Below are 22748 nucleotides of genomic sequence, written 5' to 3'. Positions count from 1 at the left end.
ACCACAATTCAGCTCCAAACAAGCTCTCAATTATCTCAGCACACTCTCAATTTCGCTCTCCTCTCACTATGTAACAATGACAATACTACAAAACCTTTCTTCTAACCTAAAATTGGCCTTTTAATGGTGCCTTAATGCTAGGTTAATAACCAAAAACGAAAATTTGGTTTAATGATGCTTGTAATTACCATTCAAGGACCATTACGGTTGTTTTTCCAACCTCCCTTGGTTGTCCATTCAGCCAGGATTTTCTCTAATCGTTCACATTCATGCCCAATGTAAAATTTGCAAAAAGAAAGCTTAATTTAGTTCTACCAAGATTTGAACCCATAACCATGCTAATGTCATTTCAATGCACAACCAATCAACCAATTCATGTTTCATGACAATTCGTATAATTCTATAATTATGTTATCACTCAACATGATCAAGCATTTTGTTCAAAATAATAATAAATTAAATCACATAGAAATAACATACATAGGACTTGAACCCAAGTCCTCTCACACAATCAAAATACTCTCAACCACTTGACCTAATATTTTTACACATCATACAAGTTAGAATTAAATGTCATAAAGGTTTTTACTACCCGCATTTATTAATTAATTAATTATTTAATTAATTAATTTTCACGGGTTTTACACTTTCTATATCATTATCTACAACTACTACTTCTAACACAATGTGGACCACAAACAAGTGGACTTCTCCAATACGCTTAACAACGTTCACCATATTAATTAACCAATTATCATCATACAACAATTGCAATTGTCTATCTACAGCATACCACAACTCTTTAACAGCTAAATAACCCATAGACTTAAGTGTGTTTAACACCTCAAAATACCCCCATGTGTCTGGGTCACATGACCAATCATTAGTAAATCCCCACATATAAAAGCCCACCATTCTAAATAAAATGTCCACCATGGTGGACCACAATCTTGAATCTCTCGTCACACATCTAAATACAAAAATAAAATAACATGCTATCAATTAAACGGGGGACCACAACTGAAAAACGCATAAACAAAGGGGAACATAAGGGGACCACCGAACACATATCAAAAGCGACAACAAAACAACAAATCAACCAAAAAAGTGTTATTTTATAAATAATAAACAACAAAACTATAAAACCCACCGCAAACCCACCATAAACGAAAACACACTGCACAAATATTTCTGAAGCTTACTAACCTGGTTGAAGCTCTAATCGATCACACTACTTCAAGACGAACTTCACCCATGAACAAAGCACAATCTCCAATCGTTCTTGATTTCCTCCTTTCTCACGAACCCTAATTTGATGCTCATGAACCCTAATTTTCCCCTTTCTCTCGAAGTCAAATGTCCAAGTTTAACTTATTCGGTTCCACTTTCTCTCGTTGCATTTAATCTTCACTCCCAACTTTTTAATTTTTTCACTTACACATTCTTTTACGCAGTTAATTTTTTTTCCTAAATTAAACCTAAATAAATATGTGCCAACGTCAGTGCAAAAATCTGCCACGTCCCGTAAACAATTCCACGTTGTCACTGTACCGTTAATAATTTTAACACCGTTTACTAAAAGGACTTGATTGAATGCAATTTTACAAAATGAGGACCAAATTGACCACAAACAAAAATAGAGAACAAATTGAATAATTTTGATAAAAATAGGGCCCAAATATATATTTAATCCTATAAATTAATATGTGAATAGGTTTATTTAATTTTAATACATTCTCCCTCCATATATAGATATATATTTGTACGTTTATAAAAGTAAATTGAATATTTTCTTAAATGTTTTGTTTCAAAAATCTATATTTTATGTGTGTTTGTGTGTATGAAAATTAGGGTTGTTGAGTTAAAACATCTGCAACTTGAAATGTGGCAAGAAGGTGAACATGCTATGAAGTCGTTGCTGTTAAATGTTTTACTTCATGCATCCCATTTCTTCATTTTTGCACAATTTTGTGTTATGTTGCTTGATAGGCTAAACCATTTGGTTCAACTCCTACACCACTATTTTCACATTTACGTTATTTTGGGGGATTTCTCATGCACCTCCATAATTTCTTAAATTCCAAAATTATCCATTGACTACTTAATCACAGTAACGCAAATTGCATTCCCTAATTACATCCGAATGTAAACTTCAGGTAAAAATCTTCCGGATGTCTACATTTGACGAAGAATTTAAATTACCGGATGTCAAAAGAAATATATATCGAAAATCGACTTCAAATATATATATATATATATATATATATATATATATATATATATATATATAAAATAATTAAAATTAAAATTTTAAATTTTAAAAGAATTAAAAAATTCAAATAAAATAGAAAATAAAATATATTAATTATATATATAAAATAATTATAAAAATAATTACAAAATAAATAAAATTAAAAAATAATTCAAATTAAAATATTAAAACTTTAAAGTAAAAAAAATATATATATATATATATACACAGATGTATACCGACTTCGGTATATATATAAACACATCTCGACTTACTTTCGGTATATATATTTAATTTTTATTAAATTTTAATCAAATTGTATTAAAGAAAATTCAAAATAAAAAAATAAGGAAAAAATAATTTAAATTTAAATTTAAATTTTAAACAGAATTAAAAATTTAGAAAACATTAACTTTAAATAAAATTTAAAAAATTTAAAACAAAATTAATATTTTTTATGTTTTTAATTTAATTTATTTCTTAAGTATTTTAAATAAATATTTTAAAAAATGAAATTAAAAATTTATATATATATATATATATATATATATATTATTTTGTTTTAATATAATGTATTAAAAAATAAATTAAACGACAAAATATATATATATATATATATATATAAATTTGGAGGTTTAAAAATATTTGGAGGTTGAGAAGAAATTTTGGCGGTGGAGGAAGAAAGCCCCGTCATTTTGATTTGTGGGTTTGGTTGGGCCGTTCCGTTCCTTCTTTTCGTACTCCTATTTTATATTTCCACTATGATTATAGTTGTGTGGTGTGTTGTGAGCTGAACAATGATTTTTCTGACCTGTATTTGTTTGATTTTATTATTTGGGCTGAGCCATTATTATCTCGTTATTTTGGTTCTTTTTTGCACACCTCATGATTGCCTCCATTCATTGTTTTTGGTTTGCCCTTCTCCATTTTCTCAACGCTGCTTGGCACCTCCATGATTGAGAGTGGAAGAGTTCATTCAGGGATCTGTAGAAGCATAGGCGTTGGGTATGTAACGTTGTAACGTGTTGGGGGAGAAGAGGCATAGTGGTAGAAGAAGTTGGGTGTGAGTTTTTGTGTACCCTGTTGTTTCTTTTACTTATTTGGTGCAGTTTTAGACAGAAAATACCAGAATGTAGAGATTTTTAATTTATTACAATTTTTGGGGTAAGTAGTGAACCAGGCAAACAACTTCAATCTGTTCATATTCCAAAAGCATACCTTTCATATAAAATGTACTGGCTTCTAATGTTGATGTCGTCTGTACCCATAATTTGGAAGCCTAATTTATCGGCCATTATGAATTTAGTACATTGTAAGGCTATTAATTTTAATTAATTTAAAAATTATAAAGTTGCTTAAGTTTAAATCAATGAAAGATGCTCTTGTAGGGACTTTCAGACATAAAGCGTTGTTATAAGTGGCATTAATTGTTCCATGACAGAGGTCAAGTGGCGGGTCATAATCGAATCGTGGCCTTGGGAATGTTACACTTATAAATAAAAAGAGTTGCGTCCTAACTATTAGCTATAGCTTTTGATCCAGTGGTAAGTGTTTGATCGTAACAATTGGTATCAGAGTCAAGGTCACTGGTTCGATTTGCGGGTATTGATCAAAGCATTAGTTTAAAATTTATGATATTGATGTATTTTATTTTATTTTATTTGAATTTATGATTAAATATTTGTTTTTTAAATAATTTTGTAAATATCCGCAGGTACCTGTGGATATGAGAAAAATAGACGGATACCCGCATAACAAATACCCGACGGATATAAATACGGGTACGGAACGAATATTTATCCCGTGGGTACGGTACGAGGAAGCTACTACCCATACTTTACCTGTCCCGTTGACATCCCTACTTGATACAAGAGAAATAAGCTAGAAAATTGAAAGCATAGAAAATGCAAAACAAAGCTCGTTTGGTTGCTAACTAACGCAATTTTGTGATTTCATTTTTTAAAATCATTTTCATTAATTAAGAAGTTAAAATCATAAGATAAGAGTGGATTTTTTTTAATATTTATTGTGTCAATTAAAATTCGTAATTAATTAATTACATAATTGATATTACTTTGATTAGAGCTGTCAAAACGAGTAATCCGGTGCGGCCCAGCTCGACCCACCATGGGTTGATAACTTAGTGAGCCAACCCAACCCGACTCACTTATTAGCAAGCCAAACAATTTCGAACCCGACCTGGCTCATCACGAGTTTGTGGGTTAAACAGGTTGACTCACAGGCTCACTTAATTAAAAAAAATACATATTTTTTATTTTTTCAATAAAAAATAAATTCTAATTCTAATTAAAATTTAAATAAACTTTAATAGTCCAAATACAAACAAAAAAAAAATCTATGTGTTGGCTAAAAAAAACAACCTAACCTTACCCAAATACAAAACTCAACTTAACAAAAAAATACTTGTGTAACCCTTTATTTGTAAGTTGGTGAGTCAATCTTTCTCACCATGGGTTCAATCCGGGTGAGCTGGGTTCTAAGTGTGCCGGATCAAAAATCAACCTGTATCAAAAAATTTGTAAAAGAATTTCAATACAACGGATCCAAATTCGTGATGAGTCAGATTGGCTTGCAAGTTTCAATCAATTTTGACAGCTCTATCTTTGTTATTTATTATGGTGTCATAACTTTTAATTGTTAATATGTTCAAAAAAGTTAACCATATAAATTTAAACTTAAAAACAAAATTGACAAAAGTTTAGAAATAACGAGTTACAATTCTTGTCTATATATATATAACAATATATAAAAAAGATATTTTCTTGTGTTCACATTTTTAATTTAAGTTTTATCTTTAATTATTATTTTAAAAAAAAATTAATTAGTATTTTAAAATTTAATTATTTTATAAATAGTTCTAAAAATCTTTTTTATTTTTTAATATTTATTTTAAAAATATCTTTTATATATATATATTATTTTTCTAATTTTATATTTGATAATTATTTTACAAATATATTTTTTTATTAATCTTAATTAAAATTTTTGTAAAAGTTAAAAAATGTAAATACATGGAAGGGTCATACCGAACACTTTTCAAAATAATACATGTGTCACATTCTAAACACTTTTCAAAATAATTAAGAAAAATTGTGTGAACTTTGCTAAAAATAGAAAAAATATTTATGACACGTGGTTGACCCTCTATATGATGTGTGACATCCTTCTCTCACAAAAAAATAAATCTGATGTGTCCTCCCTCTCCATTTTATTTTCAACCTCGTTGACAAGGCTCTCTATTCCTTTCTAAACCGTAAATGCTATCTACGATGCACCATGCCTTCAGGGTTTTCTAAAATTGTGCTACAGTCACCATTACAATGCTTTTTCTCTCTTTAAAATCCTAATATACTTTCCACTCTCGCAAACCCTACTTTCAAATCTCTCTACACATCTTCACTATTTTGCCTTCTAATTTCGAATCTTCCTCAAAAATCATAAGTGGTAAGATTTGAACCTTTTCAGATCAAATTGATAAAAGGTCTTGTGTTTTCTTATTTCAAATTTTAGATTCAGATTATGACGTGAAACTTATTTACATTGTTTTCAATCACCAAAAGAACCATTTTTTTTGTAAGAAATATAGATTGGAGTCTTATTAATTATTACTTCAAGTAAATAGTTTTTTACTAGTAAGGGTTTGTAAATTGTTTTCATCCATGATTCATTTATTGTGGACCATCTTCTTTGTCAAGGGTTGCCAAAGTAATGCTATAATGACCTATAAAATGGCAACCTCTCTTTGAATCCTAATATTTTTTTTTCCATTTGCTTAAACCATTCTTTAAAGTGTCAGTGCACTATGCATTGTGTTGTTTTCTACAAATCCTACTTTGTCAACTGCACTTTATAACCACACATTTACGTGCAATGTGATCTTTAAACCAATGAGTAACACAAATCCTACTTTGTTGCTTTATTTATATACTCATGTTTGAACTCATTTTGCTCTTTTCTTTGCATTATATTATATTCTTCACATTTGTGTACTCTAGTGTTCGGTCAATATATTTATATTGCAAGTGCACAAGCAAATCCTCTCTAAAAATGAAGTCACTTTAGAAAAAAAAAAAAAAACTGGAATATCATTCTTAGGGTAATGCCATTGTGGTTCATCTCAGATATGACAAAACAAAAATCCTCTCTCAATGAAATTGGTTTTACAAGACAAACAAGTAATAAATTTAGTTAACCTGTCTTAAATTTCAAATTATTTTACTAAAATTTATAATGTTATCAATACAATTTTTAGGGGTTAGGATCCATGCTTTAGTTAAAAGGATCCTAATCTATAAATTTCATAATGAAGTCGTTGTTGATGGCATGTATTGTATACAATCATTCAATGTTGCTTGAAATAATGGATATTATGGAACAACTCAACATCCTTATAAAATTAATTTTTAATTTGGCACAAAAGTAGTTTCTCTAGATACAAACTTGGTACTAAGAATAAACTTACTATATACCTCTTTTTATAATTTTGTGTCCAAATTTTGACATAAATTATTTAGTTCAAATTTAAAATTCTACTTCATCTAAAGTTGGTTTCATTTTCTTACTTTAGCTTTAATAAAGTTATTGTTTGATGCTTATATGATGGAAATACTCAATAGTGTGGCAACATAAAGAGAGTTAGACAAACAATAAAAAAAATACAAAATTGAACGTTATCTACATCGAAGTTAATGAGTAATATAATTGGTCAACTTATAATTTTTTAATTAAATATATTTTTAATTTCTTAACTTTTTTACTTTTCAGTGAAGATTGAAATTAATTTTTTTTCAAAATTTTGAATCAGTCTAATTTCTTATTTTTAGAGTTGTGTGACTCGGTGTTCCCTTCATATATTTAATAGATTTTAAAATTATTATTGATCAAATATTTAAAGTTAATTGATATTATTAAAGTCAAATTTATCACAATATCATATTATTCAGTTTTATAATTCTTTTTATTGTTATTCAAATTTCAATAAATCACATAAATTCTTTATTTTTATATATAATAATAACAATAAATTTCAATTAAAATAAAAACCCGTGCATGGTAAGGTTGAAAATACTAGCATATATAAAAGAAAAACCTTAAAAATTTAAGTTAATGAAACAAAAACAGAACTAGAGAAAGCAGTGATGGTAAAGTGAAAAAGCAGTTTGAAGTTCTGCAAGAATGTTCTTGCTCCTAATTAACCACCCTTTTCTTTGTCCTTCTCTATGTCACGTTATTATTTACTCAACTTTTCAGAAATGGCAGTACTATTGGTTGAAACACACCAAGGGTCAGGTCCTCGATATCAGGGACAACTTCATTTCATTGTAACATTGCTCAATGCGCCCCTCACACCCTCCAATCCCTCTTCACTTCTTTTTATTCACACAATAATAATCAAAACACTACACAAATGCTAAAAGGTTAAACACTATGAACATTTTATATCAATCTCTTTCTGCTTTTATTATAGGTTTCTAATGATTTTTTTTTTCTTTTTCTGTTAGGAACAGATATCGAAATTCAGTTGCCTTGACTATGAAACTGGGAGATGTTATGAAAAGGCCATTCACTGTGTTCAATGTCACTGTTCACTATCCCTTTAATCACGGAATTGTTTATTAAAATCTAACACCAACAAGTACCAATCTTTCTGGGCAACCAATATTGGGAGAGTGAGTGAGTGAGTTAGTGAGTGAAGTCTTCACACTCTGTATAGTAGAGGCTACAAAACCTCCACAGAGAAGAACTTTTCTTCTTCATCAACAATGGTTCAAACCTACATTTTGCTCTTCTTCTCCGTTTTGCCCTCGTTTTTACCTCATGGAACAGCAGCACTCAACCTCACTCTCCCAGGCCAACATCCAGACCCGGAAGCTGTTGCAACAGAAGTTCATAGGTACGTCATTCCAAAACCTATGTTTTTGTCTGTCTTCTTAGTTCCTTTTTTCAGGGTTTTAACACAAAAAGCACAACAAACCCACTCACTTAACTTAACCCTTTTGTTTCACCTTATCTCCAAGACCCTACATTGCAAATTATCATCCCATCCTCATAACATAAAAGCTAAAACATAAAGATACAATCTTTACATCTGGGTCATTGCCAAATACCAGCATCTCGCATTTCAATTTTGTTGGCTCTTTTTAGTGATAAAAAAATGTTTTTTTTTTCTAGGTTTTATGCAAGGGACAATTTTTGTGAAACTACATATACTAATTTAGTTTTTTTGTTTTAGGAGGGTGAATGTTTCCATGGGAAGAAGGGAAATGCTGAGGTTGTCTGAGAAAGATGAAGCACCATGTCTCACAGGGAACCCCATTGATGATTGTTGGAAGTGTGACTCAGATTGGGCCAGCAACAGACAGAGGCTAGCTGATTGTGCAATTGGGTTTGGGCAGAACGCAAAGGGTGGAAAAGGTGGACAATTTTACATAGTCACTGATTCATCTGATGAGGATCCTGTGAACCCAAAACCAGGAACACTTAGACATGCAGTGATACAGAATGAACCACTGTGGATCGTGTTCCCCAGTAACATGATGATTAAGCTCTCTCAGGAACTCATTTTCAACAGCTTCAAAACCATTGATGGGCGTGGCGCTGATGTGCACATCGTGGGTGGAGGCTGCATCACTCTTCAGTATATTAACAATGTCATTATTCACAACATTCACATCCACCATTGCCATCCCTCTGGTAACACTTTCTTCTTTTACTTGGTTTTTTTAACAGAAACTAACAGTTTTATTCTATGAATTTTTAACATAATTTCAGCCAACTAAAAGAAAATATGTTAGTGTGAAAACTCAAAAGAGTGTTTTCACTCTGACCATACATTTATTGGACCTCTTTGCTTTTTTTGTACATGCAATAAAGTGAGATTCAAAGTTGGATTCAATGGAGAAACAGTGATGTTTTTTCCCGCTTTGCTTGCTTTTGCTTCCCTCCAATGTTGATTTTTTCACTTTCTACATTTTTTCCACATAAGTAAAGTATTACCCTCATAGAGACATTCTTTCTCATTTTAAACTTTAAAAAAATCTACCATTTTCTTAAACATTATAAAAGGTACCATTTTGTTTCCCTTTAACCATTATTATAATCTCTTCTATTGAAATTATGTAAATACGATGTCTATATTTATAAAATGCAAAACTTTATCAACACATCTTAGTTAAAAAAAAAAAGGTGCACTCTAAAGTGTAATAAGATAAAATAGGATACAAACATTAACCATATTTAATGTACACTATGATAAGGTTTAAGGTTTTAATTAGTATAAGTTGTGATGCCACTTATAATATAAAGACATAGGGATCTTTTATGAATAGACTAGTTAGATTCATTATTAACGCAGAATGTTATATATATATATATATATATATATATATATATATATATATATATATATATATATATTAAATATAAAGGCATAACATTATTTTCATCTCAAATGTTTAGGATTTATAATTTTTTTCTTATATATCATTCAATTTTTTTTAATATATTATCATTCATAATTTTCTTTATTTTAAATTATTATTATTATTATGATATATGTTATTAGAAATACTAAAATAATGTCTTTGCAAGAATGATGGAGATGCCCATTTAGAAAACAAGGTCCTCCAAGGATGTAAAGATAAATTGGTCAGTCATCCGTCGTTGCAAGACATCATTGTCCACTTCGTGGAAACGTATTAGTCTGAATTAAAATATTTAAATAAATTATATATAATTAAAAAAAAATATATATATATATATATATATATATAATATGTTTTAAATTTTAGTAAAATATTGTTATGACAATTTTAGTAAAACTTCCATAATATATATAAGAAGGAAGAAATAAGTAATGATTATTACTACCACGATTTTCAGGTAATGCTGACGTGCGGTCGAGTCCAGAGCACTACGGGTACCGAACAGAATCAGACGGCGATGGAATCTCGATCTTCTCGTCGCGCGACATCTGGATCGATCACTGCACGCTATCGCGGTGCAAGGACGGCCTGATCGACGCGGTGATGGGTTCGACGGCAATAACGATCTCGAACAACCACTTTTCGCACCACAACGACGTGATGCTCTTAGGCCACAACGACGACTACCTGCCAGACTCGGCGATGCAGGTGACGATCGCGTTCAACCACTTCGGGGAGAATCTGGTGCAGCGCATGCCGCGTTGCAGACTAGGTTACTTTCACGTGGTGAACAACGACTTCACGCGATGGGAGATGTACGCGATCGGAGGAAGTGCGAGGCCTACGATTAACAGCCAGGGAAACCGCTACACTGCGCCGGAAGATCCGGACGCGAAGCAGATTACGAAGAGGCTGGACGCCGGAGAAGGTGAGTGGAGCGGCTGGAATTGGAGGTCGGAAGGGGATGTGATGCTGAACGGCGCCTTTTTCGTGGCTTCAGGAGGTGAGGCCGGAACTGCCTACCAAAATGCGTACAGCGTTCAGCCTAAGAACGTGGAACGCATCTCGCTCCTCACAAATTCCGCTGGTGTTCTCGGCATTGCCAGGTATCTTAATTATCTTTACATCTTCATTAATTATTTTAATTATAATTAACGCAACTTTGTCCTCATTTTTCTTTAATTATAAAAATTAGTTAATAGAAGTAAATTAGTATGAAATCATTATCATAATCAGAGATAATTATCAAATCCTATAAAACAATTCTACATATACATAATAATTATCAAAGTATACAAAATATAATAAATAAAAATGTGTAAAGTTAATTGCTTCGGTATTTTAGAGGTGATGTTGATATTAATACTCAAGGAATTAAGTTTTATGTAGAACTACAATTAATTCAAATTGTGCTGAAATTTTAGAAAGAAAGAAAGAAAATTTAAAGTTGAATTGTTCTCTATTTTTATTTATTTTTTCTGACTTCCTACTGTATCAATGTTTAAAAATGAAAAATTAACTTATAAATATAAAAACAAAGTAATATGAATACTGTTAAATGTAAATTGTAACAACTCATGATATGACACCACTAAGCATCGATGGGAGAGCACATTAGTTAACGGAAAAAATAAAGTTAATTGCTTCGGTATATTTTATTTTACTATGAATAGATAAAATTGTCTTTTACATTAAAATTCAATTTGATGAACAGGGACAATAATGTGGGAAAGTGGACGGATGATAAGTCCCAGAGTACAATGGCGGTGACACCTTCACGTACTTTCACTCTTCTCTCTGCATTTCTTGCTTTCTTCTTCTGCCTCTTATTTCATACAATTACCTTAACAAAACTTCTATAGCAAATGAGTTGTAACCAATCAATCGAATACGATGATGTTTCTTGTCACTGTTGGAATGAAATCAAACCAGACACCCATTAATTGAGTTTAGACTAAATTTTTTCTTCCATCGTCATTTTATATCTTCCTTCCAACCTCATCTCCCCATTCTCTTTAATTTTTCCCTCAACAACTTTTTCTATGATAGGCATTATGTGTTCCAAACATGAACGGTTTACGGAATCTCTAAAACAAATTTAAAAATTGAATTTAAGATTTTGTTTTAAACTTGAAATAATTTTTAAGATATTTTTTTAGAAATCTAAAATAAGGATTTTACCCTTTTGGATTTTGAGTCGACTTCTTCCATAATGTCAAATAGAGAAAATTGTAAGTTTGTCAGTCCTGTAGTGAAGGAGAAGTTGGTTAATATCCAGGACAGATATAAAAAAAGAGCTTAGGGTTTAGAACATTTGTTTCTTCATTTTAATGATATGAAAAACTAAAATGCAATTTGTTTTCTTTAAGGTTTAATCACCTGAAAGATTTTCGTATTTTTTTCAAAAATTTCAATTGGGATTCAGGTATTAAGATGTTTCAATTGGATTCTATTTTTAAAATTTGTTTCAATTTAATATTTTTGTTAGAGTATGATTGATGATATTAATTGTGTGTTATATGTTAGCTTATGATTTTTTTAATTTTTTAAAATTTTTAATATTTTTTTTAAAAAATAATTGACATGTGTCAAATTAAAATTTTTGTCACATTCAACTTTTAATTTCTTTAATTTTTAATTTTTAAATTAAAAAAAAAAAGACTTTTACATGTCGAATTATGATTTTTATGTCTCGAAAAATCTTAATTTGATTCTTGAATTTATTATTTTGTCTCAATTTAGTCTTAAATTTTACATTTAGATTTTGTAATTACTATAAAATTATTTAAAAATTTTACATTTAAATTTTTGAAGTTGTCGAGCAATTATTAAAACAAATTTCAAATAAATTTCAATGTAAAATTTAAAATTTATATAAATTTGGTTTAAAATATCTATTATAATAAAAATGCTATTATAATATTCATATAAAAATTAAATTTGATCTTAATTTGGAAGGGATGAAATTATTTAGTTTATAAAAAAATTAAAGTTAGCGTGACAGAAAATAACAAACACAAAAATCAACACATCGAGATTTTTCGCATAAACAATTGACACGTGATAGAATCATAATTTGACATTTCACAAAATTTTTTAAATAAAAATTATATATATATATTTAAAAGAATAAAAAAATAAGCCGATACGTGTCAGTTAATTTTTTTTAAAGAAAGCAAATAAAAAAATTAAAAATTAAAAAAAAAATAAAAAAGACCGTAAGCTGATATAACATATCATTAACGTAATCAATAATAGTTTAACAAAAAGGAGCAAATTAAAATAAATTTTAGAAAATAAAACACAATTTGAAGGGAAACGGAAGTTGCGTATGAGTAAAGTTTTCTTTATCTTTGCCGCATAGAATATTTGATGATTTGCATTATAATATTTGTGTAGCTCTCCGCGAGGAGGATGTTTATGCGTCACACACAACCCTTATACTCTTTAACTTTCAGAAGGATATTAACCAATGGCTACCAACTACTGTGTCTAAAAGAGTGTTTATTACACAAAAATGAAACAAAGTAACAGATAATCCTGATGCGTGTATATAGGTTTTAATTGATGTTTCATTTTGACGAACAGATATTGTTTTCTTTTCCTTTTGACCAGAATTGTCCCCGTGATTTTCGTGTTTTTTATGGACCATATACGCTTTCCCATATCTATGTCATGATTCTTTAATTTAAAAGAAAAAAAAAAGGCCCAACGAATGCGGAAATAACAATGGTGGTGTTTCTTTAATTTTAAATTTAAAAGTTATTGAGAGGGTGGTTTATCCTTTAAAAGTGAAAACGCTACGACATGCAAAACCAAACATAAGTTCATAATATTCTTAGTATAGTAGGATTAATTGTCATAACAAACTTTCATTCTGCATTAGAATCTGAATCTCACACCTTCAATTGAATTTTAATTTTAAAATTTTAAATATCAACATTAGTTTTAATTTTTTCTCTCTTAACTTTACAATTTTATTGTTAATTTTATAATTTTCCCTCAAAGGTTACCAAACAAACGTGAGATTATTTGCGAAAGTATTCAAAGTGAAAGCAGAACACAAGATAAAATATTGGTGCAGTTCCCTTGATCTTTTATTTTATTTTAACTTTTTAATAATTTTTTATGTGATAGCAAAGATTAATAAAGTTTAGAGTGTCAATATAATTGAGATGTGTTAAAATTCATAGTAAATAACTTTATTTGAAAATGTAATTATTTGTAATTATTATAGTGCCAATATAATTAATTCATATATTTTGTAAAAGACTAAATTAACTCCTTTTTATTAAAAGTGGTTTCTTTGTTAAGAATGGTTTTAACAATGATCGTGTTGTGTATCCAGTTGTAAAATAATTGTAGAAAATGTGATACTGTCACATTTTATTGAACTATTGTCTAACACGGTAAAGAAGGAGATATTTTTTCATGGTTTATGATTTTTGTTTATAAGAGTAAGCCTAATCAATCATAAAACTTAAAATCTCTTTTTGACCATATCAGACATTATTCTTGCTAAATATTGCAAAAATAGAAAATAAAAATTAATGCAGAGTTTAAGTGTGTCTAGAGGAAAATCTCGACATGGTAGGGGCAGCAGAACCACAAACTTTGAATGCAGATGAAATACAACAATAGAAATGCTAGCAAGAAGATAACATTTTACAATTTTAACCTAAAAAATAACATGATAATCAACTATGTTATATAATATAATCGATTACGTAAACATAATTCATTATCTTTACGTGTTATGAATGTAACCGTAGTCGATTATATTATATAATATAATCTATTATTTAACATAATCAATTATTATATAATATAATTTAACGATTTCTTACAAAATTTATTGTTCACGTTTTTTTAACAGCAAATGATTCCAAATCAAGATCTTCCTGAATCAAAGAAGGAAAAAAAAAGTTTCAATGAAAATATTTCGAAGATTTGAAGATCAATTAAAAAAATTATCAAGTCATTCTTTGTGAAGAATTATAAGAGAAGATACAATTGAAAGCTCAAATCCTTAACATTTAGCAATTGTAAGGAACACATGCCCAATTTCCCTCACTCTTGTTGTTAGTACTGAGAGCACAGAAAGGTTGGTTCCTAACACACAATGACCCACAGGAGAGCCCAAATCTTCCCAATAGTGCATTTGAGAAAAGACCTAGAAGGGAGACACATCAACCCCAACATCTGAATGATTACGTTGTGACAATTCCAAAGAACCACAAGAAATAGAATTCTGTTATGCCTAAATGATGAGGGAGGAATCTTATTGTTATATATATTCTTCTCCCTGACAGGTACCCTTTCAATTGGTGCTTTTCATTGTCCTTACTCCCCTCCATGGCCACGTCCTCATCACACTCAGAAGAATTTGCCAAATTACACAAACAACTTGAACAAATCATTTTGTCCCAAGCCAACTTTGCCAATACCCTTCATGACATCTCCGAATGTACCTCTCTCCTTGAAACCAAATCATCACCACCTCCATCTCAACCCATTTCTTCACGTCCCCTGAAATCTGACCTTCCCACCTTTGATGGCAATGATGCCCTAGGTTGGATCTTCAAAGTCACTCAATTCTTTGACTACCACCAAACCCCACCTTAGCAACGCATCTAGATCTCATCCTTCTACCTTGAAGGCTCAGCACTATCATGGTTCTAGTGGATGTCTAACAATGGGCTCCTTACGTCTTGGGAAGCCTTCCTCCGCGCCTTGGAACTCTGTTTTGCCCCATCCAAGTTTGAAGACCCCATTACCTCTATAAGCGATTAACTGAGGCTGAGATGCAAGCTTGTCGGGACAAGAATCTTTGCTTCAATTGTGACGAGAGATACACTCGCGGTCACCGTTGTAAGCCTCAATTTCTGCTGCTTTCCACTTTTGACACTGATGATTCCTTAGATGAATCCCTTTCTGTCGACACCACGCCCGCAATGCCATCGGAACCAGAGGCTAGCATGATCAGCCTTCACGCCTTCTTTGGGCAGTGGACACCACAGACTTTTCGGGTCATTAGAGCTATCAATGGGTTCAATGTTCAAATTCTGGTGGATAGTGGGGCAACCCACAACTTTATCCAAACACGTGTGGCCCAATTCTTGCAGCTACCTCTCCAGTCCACTCCAAGCCCATTAAGAGTCATGGTTGGTAATGGAGAATTTTTACCATGTTCTAATTTTTTCCTTAATGTTACATTGCATCTGGCCCAAAATCAATTCCCGATTGACTTATATCCTTTGGAACATTCGGGTACCGATGTGGTTCTTGGAGTGCATTGGCTGACACTTATAAGTCCTTATGTGATGGACTATAATGATCCTTTTATGAGGTTTATGTGGAATAATACTTTGGTGGAGTTACAAGGTGACCAAGGTCCACTTAAATCACTCATTTCCGCCCACCAGCTAAAGAGGCTTCAATCCACTAATCTGGTCGAGGCCCTCTTTCAAGTCACAATGGAACCTTCACCCCCCGGGCCTCATTTAACTTCTCCCTCACATGATATTAACCAACCCCCTCTTTCCCCATCCACTTTACCTGCAACCCAATTTCTCCACTACAACAACTCATTTCCAAATACTCATCCCTTTTCTCCGCCCCCACATCACTACCTCCTTCATGTTCCACCAACCATTTCATTAACCTTCTCCCAAACTCCACTGTTGTTTCAGTTCGCCCCTACCACTATCTGCACTTCCAAAAACAGGAAATTGAAAGCTAAGTTCAGAAAATGTTAGCTTCGGGATTTATTGTGCCAAGAACACAGTCCTTTCTATTCTCCGGTCCTCCTTGTTAAAAAGAAGAACGCAACATGGCGTTTCTGTGTCGATTACCGAGCACATAACGCTATTACAATCAAGGACAAATTCCCTATCCCAACGGTGGACGAACTTCTTGATGAATTGGGCAATGCATCCTGGTTTTCTAAATTGGATCTACTTTTTGGATTCCACCAAATTCTGATGGTACCAACAAATGCTTGTAAGACTACCTTCAGAACTCATAATGGTCACTTTGAATTTACGGTCATGCCTTTTGGACTGTGTAATGCGCCCTCAACATTTCAAGCAACGATGAATGATCTATTCAGACCACATCTGCGGAAGTTCATCATTGTTTTCTTTGATGACATTCTTGTCTATAGTCCCTCTCTGGACTCTCATGCCATGCACCTTGAGACTGTTTTTAAATTGCTACATTCCAATCACTTCAAGTTAAAGGGCAGTAAATGTCTTATAGACAGACATTCTATTCAATACTTGGATCATATTGTCTCTTTTCAACTAGTGCAACCCGATCCTGAGAAGTTAGTGGCTATACGCAACTGGCCTTCACCATCATCAGTGAGTCTTTCTAGAGTTTCTTAGGACTTACAGGCTTCTATCACAAATTTGTCCCTCGGTATGCCTCAATCGCTCACCCTTTCACTGCCCTTCTCAAGAAGGACTCCTTCCTTTGGAATGATGATGCTCAACAGGCCTTTGACCACCTTAAACATATCCTTCTTCAAGAACAAGTGTTGGTCATTCTGAATTTTAGTTCCACCTTTGTTATTCAAACTAATGCTTCAGGTCTGGGTATGGGTGTTGTTCTATCTCAGAATCGTCATCTGGTTGCTTATTTTAGCAAACAATTTTGCCCCAAGCTTAGAAACTCTTCCACTTACATCCGAAAGTTATGTGCCATAACCTCCGCAGTTTAAAAGTGGCGTCAGTATCTCCTTGGTTGACACTTTATTATTCAGACTAATTAAAGTTCAATCAAGGAACTCATACACCAAACAGTTCTAACCCCCGAACAACAAAAGTATCTCTTCAAGCTATTGGGTTATGACTTTGAAATCCAATATTGCCCAGGCAAGTCTAACACTGTAGCTGACACTCTTTCACGTGTAGAGCCCTTGGAGGAATCTCTGTTGGTCTTATCAATTCTACACTTGGATTTTCTGGATGCTCTCAAGTTATCACTTAGCACCAACTCTGAATTCCAAGACTTGAAAACTAAGATTAATGCTACATTTGCGGATTTCCCTGGTTTTGCCGTTCACCATGAATTCATTACCTACAAGGACAAAATTAGGTTTCCTTCATCTTGCCCATTCATCCCCCTCCTCCTTCATGAATTCCACTCCACCCCGTTAGCAGTGGCTAGAACCCTCAGCAGACTTCTGGCCAGTTTTTATTGGAATAATATCCGCAAAGATGTCCAGGATTATGTGGCCGCTTGTACCATTTGTCAGCAAACTAAAATTCCTACACAGCGTCACGTTGTTGGTAGGATCTTTCCCTGGACTTCATTATAGGTCTCCCTCCATTTAAGGGATTTACTACCATTCTCGTCGTGGTGGATAGCTTCTCAAAAGGAGCTCATTTTGGGTTGCTACCCCATTTCTTCACTGCTATTAGCGTGGTTGAGTTATTTGTCAACATGGTCTGCAAACTCCATGGTCTCCCTCACAACCTCATTTCTAATTGCGACCCAATTTTCCTTAGTCAATTTTGGTGTGAATTGTTCCGCTTGAGTTGTACTAAGCACCGTATGTCGACCGCTTACCACCCTCAAACGGATGGGCAGGCTGAGGTAGTTAATAAAGTGTTACAACAATATTTACATTGTTTTGTTCACCACAAACCTTCACTTTGGGACAAATTACTTCCATGGGTTGAATGGAGTTTCAATACAACAGTGAATTCCTCCACTAGTTACACCCCTTTTTAGGTTATGTATGGGTTCCCACCTCCCATTATTCCTTCCTTTCCATCTACAGATACCTCTAATGCTGCTGTTCAATACGAGCTTTCAACTCGCGAGATGATTCTTCGCAAACTACGCTCTAACCTTGCAAAGGCACAAGAGTCTATGAAATATTGGGCAGATGTTTCTCGCTGCGAGCTCCAATTTACCATTGGTGATTGGGTCTACGTTCGCTTACGACCACACAAACAGACTTCTGTTACTAGTCAAACCTTTGGCAAGCTTCAGAAGTGGTTCTTTGGTCCCTTCCAGATCACCAATAAAATAGGGGCAGTAGCTTATGAATTGGCGTTACCTCTAGAGGCAAAGATCCATAACATTTTTCATGTCTGCTTACTTCGACCACATAAGGGTCCTCTTCCTTCCTCACCTCTCACATTGCCTCATGACATCTTCGACAACCAACCTGTGTTAGTCCCATTAGCTATCATTGATCGGAAATGGGATAACTCCACTCCCACCTCCTGCCTTCAAGTTTTGGTTCAGTGGAAGGACATATCCCTCAAAGAGGCCAGCTGGGAACCGTGGGATATTTTTAGAGACTAGTTTCACCTTGAGGACAAGGTGCTATTTGAACCGGGAGGAGATGTAAGGAACACAAGCCCAATTCCCCTCACTCTTATTGCTAGCACTGAGAGCATAGAAAGTTTGGTTCCTAACACACACAATGACCCACAGGAGAGCCCAAATCTTCCCAACAGTGCACTTGAGGAAAGACCTAGAAGGGAGACACGTCAACCCCAACGTCTGAATGATTACGTTGTGACAATTCCAAACAACTACAAGAAAGGGAATTCTGTTATGCCTAAATGATGAGGGAGGAATCTTATTGTTATATGTATTTTGTTTTTTCCTACATGTCATGTGTATTGCAAGGCAAGGAATTCTATATATTAAGGGTTGTTAATAAAAGAAGGGACAACAAATTATTCAGTGAAAATTCTTTCTTTCTACTTTATTCCCCTTTTCTCTACAATCTTTTTCTTCTCCCTGACAGGTACCCTTTCAGCAATACACCAACAATTATATTCTCAATAACTATAAAGTGGATGCCATGTTGAACATGAAACACAACAACAACAATATTCACAAGAAAGAAAATAGCAAATCATTCTCAGTTTTACTTTGTGAGAAGTTAAGTTCGAAAAAAAAAGAGTGCTAAACCATTACAATATTTTTTACCATTGTGAAGTTTACCTTATGGGCTTAGATTTCACCGTGGTAAAATTGTTGCCTAAATTTAAGACCACGATTTTTTTTACTTTAGGAAACATTTTTAAGTTATTTTTTAAACTACAAAATAGTGTAGTGATGGTTGCATAAATCACATGAGTTATGATTGAGAACTCGTTAAAGAACTTGACAAAATTGCACTTTCTAAAGTCAGAGTTGGTAATGGAGCATATATTGCAGTAAAAGGCAAAGGAACAATGACAATTGAAGGTCAAACAGGTTTGAAAATGATTTCAGATGTTTTATATGTTTCTGAAGTTAACCAAAACATATTGAGTGTTCCTCAGTTTCTTGAAAAGGGTTATAATGTACTATTTGAAGAAAAAAAATTGCATGAGTATAGATTCAGAAGGTAGAGAAGTGTTTAAAGTTAGAACGAATGGAAAAAGATTTGCCTTGGACTTCATGAGCGATGAACATGCTATAGTGTACAAAGAGGTCAACAATACAATACTTTGGTATAAAATATTTGGCCATTTTCATCATAGTGCTTTAATATTCATGATGAAGAATAATATGGTGAAAGGCTTGCCTAATATAGAAGAAGAACTTCCTACATGCATTGCTTCTCAGAATGGGAAGGAAACGAGACTCCCATTTACACAAAACAAGACTTGGAAGGCCATACAAAAGCTACAATTGATACACAAATGTTCAAGGTCCTATGAGCACATGATCATTGAATGACATTAAGTACTATATTCTTTTCATTGATGACAAGACAAAAATGTGTTAGATTTATTTTATGAAGCTTAAGTCTAAAGTTGTTGACATTTTTTTGGAATTTTAAAACTTGGGTGGAAAATCAAAACAAGTGCAAATTGCATGTCATTAGATTTGACAATGGAACTAAATATATTTCTAAGAAATTTAACAAGTTTTTATGAAGATACAGGTGTAGAACACCAACTTACAACCCCTTATTCACCTCAACAAAATGGCACTACAGAAAGGAAAAAGTGAACGATCATGGAGATCACTAAGTGCTTACTCCATGGGCAAAAGCTAGAAATACATAAGTATTTTTACTTAATAGGTTACGACAAAAGCTCTACAACAAAGAACACTTTTTGAAGCATGGTACAGTTACAAACCTAAGCTCTTTAATTTAAAGACGTTTGGTTGCTAGTGTTTCTCTTACATTCCTCATATTAAGAGAGACAAATTGGACAAGAAAGAAGAACCTGTAATTTTTGTAGGCTATAGCTTAATTTCAAAGGCCTACAAGATCGATCTCCTACATAACAACAAAGTAACTTTTAGTAGGGATGCAAAATTCTTGGAGTTTGATTGTTGGAGTTGGAAAGGCAACAACGAGCTGGAACTTCAGAAGGAGAATGAAGATGTGGATGACAAACCGGTTCGAGGAACGAGATTACTTTCAGACATTTATCAAAGGTGTAATGTTGTTGTCATGGAACCTATAGGATATGAAGAGGCTATAAATGACAAGAAGTGGATAAATGCTATGAAAGAGAAGCTTAAAATGATTGAAAAAGATCATACGGGGGAGTTGGTGGACAAACCTAATCATAAAAAATCCATTAGAGTAAAGTGGATTTATAGAACCAAGTTCAATCTTGATTGCTCTGTGAACAAGTACAAGGCAAGACTCGTTGTCAAGGCATATACCCATATTTTAGGGTAGATTTCTTTTAATCATTTTCCCGAGTTGCAAGGCTAGACACCATAAGGTTGGGTTATACATCAATTGAATGTCAAATCAACCTTTTTGAATGGATATTTGGAGGGAGAAAATTTTGTGGAACAGTCAAAAGGATTTGCTCTTCAAGGACAAGAAGACAAGGTTTATCTACTAAAAAAGGCATTATATGATTTAAAACAAGCACCAAGGTCTTGGTATAGTAGAATTGATGCACATTTCATGAGCTTAGGCTTTGTGAAAAGTCTAAGTGAGTCTACCTTATACATTAAAAAGGTGGATGAAGATATACTTGTAATATCTTTATATGTTGATGACGTATTTGTTAGAGGAAGTTGTAAAGAGATGATTGACAATAGACATGTCAACGTGAGCCAACCCGACTCACACAGGTTGGCTCACCACGAGTTGGGTTGAAAATGAGTGAATCCAACCCAACTCACTTTATAGTGAGATAGAAATTTTGTAACCAGACTCAACCCACCACGGGTTGGTGAGTTAAGTGGGTTTGCTCACCAACCCACATAAAAAAAATATTTATTTATTTATTTTTAAATATTGAAATATTCAAATAATTTTTAAAGCAACTCATGAGATGACAATCACAATAAAATCAATAATCAATGTCTTCATCGTGCTCACTACCAATATATGATGAATTGTTTTTAAGAAAGTGTCTATATAGTCCAAGAAAACGTTGCTAATATTACACATTTTCTATCATACTATTCAACAAAATATAAATAAAAAAACTACACCTTCTTGTCATGCTAATTCAGAAAAATTTGTTTATAAGACGGTTGCTTGAGTAATTTACTATAAAGATTATAGTTGAAGATTAAAGTATCAACATATGTAACTTGACAATCAAATTAATTAAACATTCAAACTATTCAAATATTATTAAACAACATTCTAGCATTTAAAAATATGAAATTATAAACCTATATAATTAGGAGTAGTAAATAATTATTAAAAAAATAAAAAAAATTGTAAAAAAATGTTGGTGGGTTAGGTGGGTCAACCCACCTTCAATCCGGCTCGAACCCATTTAACCCGTGGGCTAAGTGAGCCAGGTTGAATTCAACCCACTTTTGAAAAAACTAAATTTTTCTCAACCCAATCCGGCTCGAACCCGTGGTGGGGGTTGGCTTACGGGTTGAAAGTCATTTTGACATCTCTAATTGACAAGTTTAAAGAAGAAATGGAACATGTCTTTGAAATGACATACCTTAGAAAGATGACACTTTATCTAGGTATGCAAGTGCAACAAAAGCAAAATGAAATATTTATGTGCCAAGAAAAGTATGCAAAGCAAGTTCTTTCAAAGTTAAAGATGCAACTCCATTGAACCAAAAAGAATAGTTTTGCAAAAAAGATG

The 22748-nt window shown here is 32.6% G+C and overlaps 1 protein-coding gene and 1 pseudogene across 2 annotated transcripts; both read left to right on the top strand.

Moving 5' to 3' along the window:
* Window positions 1-7568: 7568 nt before the first annotated feature.
* On the top strand, window positions 7569-11665 carry LOC114190452 (putative pectate lyase 12; annotated as a pseudogene). Its single transcript, XR_014983932.1, has 5 exons — window positions 7569-7689; window positions 7780-8165; window positions 8505-8965; window positions 10154-10802; window positions 11411-11665. The product of XR_014983932.1 is annotated as a putative pectate lyase 12 (transcript).
* Window positions 11666-15500: 3835 nt separating this feature from the next.
* LOC146884610 (uncharacterized) lies at window positions 15501-19017 on the top strand. The gene is made up of 4 exons (XM_085675941.1): window positions 15501-16449; window positions 17574-17942; window positions 18020-18297; window positions 18436-19017. Exons 1-4 carry the CDS (start codon window positions 15501-15503, stop codon window positions 19015-19017), a joined length of 2178 nt encoding a protein of 725 aa, XP_085532067.1.
* The last annotated feature ends 3731 nt before the right edge of the window (window positions 19018-22748 follow it).

This window comes from Vigna unguiculata, chromosome 7 (assembly GCF_037176805.1).
Source record: "Vigna unguiculata cultivar grain cowpea cultivar isolate G323 ecotype 2 chromosome 7, ASM3717680v1, whole genome shotgun sequence".
In the NCBI taxonomy this organism is placed as follows: Eukaryota; Viridiplantae; Streptophyta; class Magnoliopsida; order Fabales; family Fabaceae; genus Vigna; species Vigna unguiculata.
Note: the sequence above shows the minus strand (reverse complement) of the source record. Positions and strands in the feature narration are given on the sequence as shown.